At 31.6% G+C, this 7,210-nt stretch overlaps 1 protein-coding gene across 8 annotated transcripts; it reads right to left on the bottom strand.

Annotated features, from left to right (window-relative positions):
- Positions 1-338: 338 nt before the first annotated feature.
- On the bottom strand, positions 339-5,521 carry LOC107932353 (uncharacterized). 8 transcript variants are annotated; one of them, XM_041090599.1, is made up of 9 exons: positions 4,157-5,521; positions 3,911-4,039; positions 3,046-3,831; positions 2,156-2,372; positions 1,412-1,466; positions 1,196-1,296; positions 1,048-1,117; positions 831-930; positions 339-744 (listed from the first exon to the last, which is right to left on the bottom strand). In XM_041090599.1, the coding sequence occupies exons 5-9, from the start codon at positions 1,452-1,454 to the stop codon at positions 573-575; spliced, it is 486 nt and encodes a 161-aa protein (XP_040946533.1). In that variant the 5' UTR covers positions 1,455-1,466; positions 2,156-2,372; positions 3,046-3,831; positions 3,911-4,039; positions 4,157-5,521; the 3' UTR covers positions 339-572. The 8 variants fall into 8 exon arrangements, with proteins under 8 accessions (XP_040946533.1, XP_040946534.1, XP_040946532.1 ...); XM_041090600.1 differs by having other exon boundaries at positions 3,581-3,831; XM_041090598.1 differs by having other exon boundaries at positions 3,911-5,521.
- Between the last annotated feature and the right edge of the window lie 1,689 nt (positions 5,522-7,210).

Genomic DNA, 7,210 nt, shown 5'->3' with positions numbered 1-7,210 from the left:
ATTGAAGACGAAGCAAGTTTGATTCAACTAAGAAGATATTTAACCATATATTAGCATCTATTTAAGAGCAACAACTGTTATAAAATTTTCAGCATCTTGAGATCATAATGTGGTGTATGAGGCACCAATTCTTAGAACATGTGAGGTCTAATTGTTAGAATTAATTGACCCGAATTTTATTTAAATCAAATACAGTGGTAAAATAAAATAAACTATAGAATTATAGTTCTTTTATTTTATTTTTAAAATAAGGTTTTTAAATCTTTTTAAACTGCATCTATTTGATATTAATTAGAATAAGGTATTTCAATCGTACTACACTTCTATTAGAATATAGATTTACAAGCCTATAAATAGACACAATTTATTTCTCTTGTAATTAATTCGAATTCGACATATTTGTATCTTCACACACAAACCGTCACACAAAAACACACCTTTATATCTTCAGTTCATCAACATCCCAATAAACCCATTGGGACTTCATTTAAAAGTCATAACCTTTTGAAAAGAAAATAAGCAATTATATAAACCTTGGTTTCTTCAGCAACATCAGTTGATTTTCTTTTGAATCAGTTGTCATTCAGCACCTTCATTTTGCCTTTTTTGATATAAGCTTCGTCCTTTATCTCTTCGACCAATCTCTTGCCCTTTGCCTCGGCCGACTTCTTTGTGAGGCCATGCATTACTGGGTTATGGTGAACTTCAGCTACGGCAGGTAATGAGTTCTGAATATCTGCACACCTAAATAGAAATACTTGCTATCAATACGAGGGTGCTTTTGAAATATATTAATGAGCAAATTAGAGTTGCGTTCATAAATGTTGTACCCTTGAACGGTAAACGTGTTCTCTTGTGACAGTTTCATATTGAGTTGATTTGCTCTGGCATCACTGGTGCCTTCGCCCGAAAGACCACATATCTCATTGTCTAGAAAACATAATCAATATTTACAAGTAAGATTGTTATAGTGTGACAGTTTAAGAATGTAGACACCAAATTATTACTGTAGATTAACATAATAGAATATCAACTTGCAGCCATTACCTGACAGACCACAGAGTCCAAAATAACCAAAGTTTTCCATATCAGAAGAACACGGCAGTGATGGAAGAACCTATATGCAAAAGAGAATCAGATCTGATCCAAAACTAAGCAATTTGAATTTAAAAAATATATACACGCCAAAACCTACAGGATCAACAGTAAAGGTATTCTCTTGTGACAGTTCCATGTTGTGTGGATTTGCTCCAGCACCACTGGTGCCATCACCCGAATCATCATATATCTTGTCCTCTAGAAAACATAATTAATATTTACAAGTAAGATTGTTATACTGACAGTTTAAGAATGTAAACATCAAACTATAACTGCAGATTAACATAATAGAATATCAACTTGCAGCCATTACCAGACCGATTACAGAATTCAAAACCACCACCATAGTCTTTCATATACAGAGCAACCTATATGCAGAAGAGAATCAGATCTGACCCGAATCTAAGCAAATTGAATTTAAAAAAATATACACGCCAAAACTTACAGCATCAGCATCATGATGACCCCGCAAATAAGTAGGGAAGTACACAGCATTAGACAGAGAATTAGAAATTTACAGCTTTCCTACTCAGGACATTTGTGTGTGTATTTGTCTAATATTTATTGTTTTTATTTGGCCTCTTACAAACAAGTGGAATAGATCAAACAATGTTGAAACAACATTATTATATTTCAACAATTGCGCTCATCTTTATTTCATTCCAATTCATTAAAATCCTCCATGTATTCCTTGAACGAATGTACAATCTAGGAATCATAAAAAAAGGACATGAAAGGATCATAAGACATAAAAATCAAAATATTTAAGTACCAACCATTTCTGTCTGCTTATTGATGTTCAGGTAAAATAATCCAAGTTCAAAATTTGCTGAAAAAGAAAGTACAAACATTTCTGGCCAATATATATATATAGTATGATCTTTACCTGTAACCCAGAGAATTAATAAAAGAAATGAATATTAATGGTCGTATCAGTTTATAGTTTGCGAGAGATGAAATAAACTGCCCGTCAAAGAAATTAAAGGGATGACAGACAAGCTCTACTTTATGCAAGTTCTGATACGCACATAATTCTACATGTACATGACACTCTTACCTGTATGTTTTTGCAAATCTCAGATCCTCTGCTAGACTCAGGATCTCCATGAATACTAACAGGATTTGTAAGCTATTGGTTCTGTAGCCTTCCTAAATAAGGATCCAAAACATCGTTTACCATATTTTTTACTATGCTAAACAACGTATCCTCTGTGATTAATTGCTGCATTTGGTCCACAGTAGCCCGGCTGCACCACACATTTCCTTCTGCGATGCTTTAATTGAAAATATAAAGAAAAAAAATAAGAAAATCTAATTTAAATGATATCAAGATTAGTATATATGTATAACAAAGAGCTGCTAAAAGGTTTATGCTATTTGTGCGCCATTAAAATTTTAGTCCCTGTACTCTAGTTTTCAAATTTTCAAATTTCAGTTCTCACCAGATAATTACTGTTAAATTCATTAAGTTATGCTATTTTTAAAATCTGATGCAGCAAATACATTGTCATGTGTATAATGCCACATCAGCTTGTTATTTCCTCATATTACTCACTACAATTCCAATTAATTGGTTAATGAACGTGTTTAACGTTAAGAATGAAATTTCAAAATTCGAAAAATATAAGGCTTAAAATGATCCAAATGAAGAAAATGAACTAAATCTACAATTGAATGTACAAAACAGAACTAGTAATTGAATTTAGAGAATAGCCAAAGCCAAGCAGAAAAGCGAATTTAAGGAAATGAAGCACAAAAATCATTTCTACAAGAAACCTAGGTACACAACATGCCCTTAACCTACTGTTACTATGATGATTTCTCTCCAAATACTGACTTAAGCATCGAAACATGTTCGGGAAGTCCATCTATGGCATTTCCCAAGCAGTCTCAAGCACATCAATAAATGTTATTAATCAACATGTGGTACTTCCTTAAAAACCATACCTGTGAGTGAGATTGAGTCAGGAATGTGCTTGGCACTTCGCTTCTTTTGAACTGGATTTGCATATTTTTATGGTTTTTGTTAAGGTTAAATCACTAGTTGGAGCTTGAACTTGTGTGGATCAATAAATATGAAACGTGGCCATGGGTTGCTCGTTCTCGAACAAGCCAATATAGATTTGATCAATTACAAAACTCCATGTTAGAGTAGATATGATATCAAAATTTAGATTTTTGGTTAAATTCATTTTAGGTCTGGTTATATGTTTGCACAAAAATACAAACTAATTATATATAAAAAGCACTACTAATAAATATTCAGATTATATATAGCACTAGGAAAGAACTCTAGCTAAACTCTCAAATACGCTATCATGCTCACATCTTGCAAGCTCATTAATTATTACAAGTCCTGTTTGCAGTATAATGTTCAACTTCAATAAAGGCTGTACAAATATCCACTATAGCAAAGATTTTCACACACACACACTCATATATACATATACATATACATATACCAGAAAAAGAAGAAGCTTACCTGAATTAGTTTTAACACATAATACCTCACATATATATCAGACTCGTAAATCTCAGCCCGGTTTTAACTTTTGACTGGATTTGCAGGCTCGGGTTTTGGAAACCATCAACAACGCAGTTCAAGTCGGCAAATCCAGTTCAAAAGTCAAGACGCAAACTAAGACAGTAGGACCAGTATTAGAATACTGAGCAGCATCATTAATTGTGGGTATTGACAGCGATTCATTGCTTCGTTTACAACCCACCTATACTCTGCATAGAGAAAATTTGAAGCAAATTAAAACAATTTATAAACGAGATTTTGGAATCTTTGAAGGATTTCGAAATTTACCTTATTCAATTTCCAGATCTATAAGGAACTTGAAGCCAGAGGCTTGTTTGCGGCCAGAGAAAAGAGGATCGTATATATAAAGAAAATTATAGGGTTAGCTCGTGCAAGAAGGACTAAATAATTGCATCCCTTCAAACAAAAAGAGCCATTGGATCTAATATTTTAAAATCTGAACCGTTGAAAAAAAAAGTGAAAAAATTTTAATAATAGAAAAAACTGTGAAATCAAATCCCGATTACAACTTACCAAAACGGAAAAAAAAAGTGTGTGCTTAAAATTTCCCTTTTGTTTCGGATCAGGAGCCAAAGGAGGAGGGGCTAGGGTTTTTGACAAACCAAATCTTCGATTCCGAAATGGCTTCTGCGACTGGATAGGTGAACGCGAAGAGAAAGCCGGTGTATGTTATCATCATTGATAACGATGAAGCATCAATGAAACAATTGACTGCGACGGGTCTTGTTTTTCCTGTTGGGGTGAGGGTCTGGATCCGGGTCTTGAAACAATTGAATTCATGAAGAAGAAAGAGAAGAAAAAAGAACACGGTAAAAACACCTCTACAGTCCCTGTCAATTTAGATATTGAGCAAATTGATCCTTTTCAAAAAAATTAATTATCAATTTTAAAAGTGAGCAATCATGGACAACAATATTAATATTTTTCCTCAATTGTTCATATTTATTATTGGTATAATAAATTTAGTCTTAAATGTTTATATATTTTGTTAATTTGATATTGATTCTTAAAAGTTCAATAAATTTAATCTCAATATTTACACATTTACAAAAATAATATGGGTTAAATCTATTAAATTAGGATCAAATTGATAGGATGCCTAAATTATTAAGAGTTAAATTTATATTATATCAATCTAATTTATGTTAATTTGATGAAAAACATTAACCTGTAACTGTCCTTAATTGTTCATTATTGAAATTGATAAGAATTAATTGCTTTAACTAAGACCAATTTGCTCAATGTTAAAATTGAAAGAGATTGAAAAAATGTTTTTACCACAACAAAAAAGAATTTAGCTGATAACAGTATCATAAGCAACCTCTCAAGGAATATAAAGTTGGTTTAGCCGGAAGAAATCTGATTTGGGAAGGTAAAAAATGAATATTGATGGTGCATATAAGTTTTCTACTAGTGTGTCTAGGGGTGTTATACGGGATTGATGGAGAATGGGGTTGTTGGGTTTTCTAAACTTCTTTGACCCATGTTCAATATGGGAAGCGGAGATGTGGGGTGTGATTGAAGGACTCATGCTTGTTTGGAAGAGTGGACAGTATTTATGTTGTTTATGTATTGACCAACAATGCTAAAGATGAGGAGATCAATTTAATTCGAAAATCTCAGGACTGTTTGAAGGAGTGGGATGTGGTTATCAAACATGTTTACACAGGGAGGATAATAAACCTGTTGATGACTTAACATCGATGGCGTGGAGACAAACATTACAAAGTGCTTTCTATTATTCTCCTCAAGTGGCGCTTCTTGATTAACTTGGTATTGAAACTATTGATGTTATGACACTAAGAATTGTATCGGTTTAATTTTTATGTTTTTTCTTCTATGATAAAAATAAATTAGCAAAATAGTTTGGTTCTCAAATATTTGACAAAATTGTGGAGTTAGTAAGAGGGAAGAAGACTGAGTCGGCAAACCCCTACCGACTTCAGCCCATTACATGCTAAAAACACTCTTTCGCATCTTCAGTTCAGTTTTTCGTACCCTTAGGCTCCAAAAATTGTTCAACGGAGCTTTTGAATGAATACATATTACTAAAATTGAGTCCTTTTAAGTTGCTGAAATGATCTGTAATGCCCTCCATTAAGTTGTATAGAAGAAAATTAAACCTGCCGGCACTCAAATTTGATGCCAAATTATGGTGAAAAAAGAAGAAGAGTTTTATGGGAATCCAACACTCGACATGGAATCCAAGAGTTCATATTTTTTGAAGTAGATATCAATCCAATCCTTTGCAAAACTACCCAGGTAAGCTAATGCAAGAAGACGAAGATAGAAACATGGTAAAAGCTTGGGAACCTTGAGTTTCTAGGGTTGCTTTCTATGATATATAAAATTAACCAATCGAATTTTATATTTTCTAATACTTCTTTATGAATTTTTAATAATTTATTTGATTCACTGAATATTTTATGATAATTATTAATTTAAATTATTGAATCAATTGAACTGAGATGAAATTAATTTAATCGAGAATTATTGATTTAATCGGTGTGATTTTAAAAAATATTAACCCATTTGTTTTTAGTTTCATTTTTTTTAATTATGGTGATTTTTGTTTTACTTTGTTTTTATTTTTGTTCACTCAATTTTTTTTGAAAAATGTTATGGTTCTTCTCCATTCTATTTTTTTGAAATCAATGTTAGATTTATTAGGAATAATTCTTGAAGGACTTTCAAGATAAGATAATGGTAGGTCATATGAAACTTAACCCTTTGTACATCATTGACATGGTAGATCCCTTGGCAATGGTTTTTTTATTGACTGGAGTTCATTGTCAGATTGATCTAATGATGGCATGAATAAGATGCAATTTTTAACAATTTGATCAATGTGATATATATTTGGTTTGCTTTTGAATTATTTGAGTGCCACGGTTATTGTTTGTTTGTCTTTCTCCTCACTTGGGATTTTTTTGCAGACATAGTATATGTGGATTAGTTTGTAGTGTCTTATTTATCATTTGTACTGTGTCATATATTTATATATATTTATGGTTTTTATTAAAGGTTAAATCACTAGTTGGAGCTTGAACTTGTCAATTCTTCCCATATTGGATCCTAATTTTTTTTTGTCCAATTTAGTCTTGAACTTGACAATTATTCTTAGATTGGGGCTTGAATTTTTTTTTGTCTAAGTTTGTCTTTAAAAACCCCAAAGTTCAGGTCCCAATATGAGAATAATTATCAAGTTCAAGCCCTAATATAAAAATAATTGTGAAGTTCAAGGTCTAACTTAGATAAAAAAAATTCAAACCCCGATGTAGGAACAATTGCTAATTCAATCCCTAATATGAAAACAATTATCAAGTTTAAAATCTAACTTGAAAAAAAAAATCAAATTCCAAGATAAAAAAAAGTTGTCAAACTCAAACTTCAAATACGATCAAACACTTCTTATTAATGACAATATTTTCTTAAAATAACAAAAATTATTCTTAAAAAATCCTTTTGAACCCATCACTCTATCATAATTAGAAAGTGTGCTTTTAAAAAAAATCTATTCAATATGAATAATTACTCGAATTAATCAATAACATTAAAAAGAAAACT

The sequence above is a fragment of the Gossypium hirsutum genome, chromosome D03, assembly GCF_007990345.1.
Source record: "Gossypium hirsutum isolate 1008001.06 chromosome D03, Gossypium_hirsutum_v2.1, whole genome shotgun sequence".
Classification (NCBI taxonomy): domain Eukaryota; kingdom Viridiplantae; phylum Streptophyta; class Magnoliopsida; order Malvales; family Malvaceae; genus Gossypium; species Gossypium hirsutum.
The sequence above is the reverse complement of the archived record's forward strand: the minus strand, read 5'-3'. Positions and strand labels throughout refer to the sequence as shown.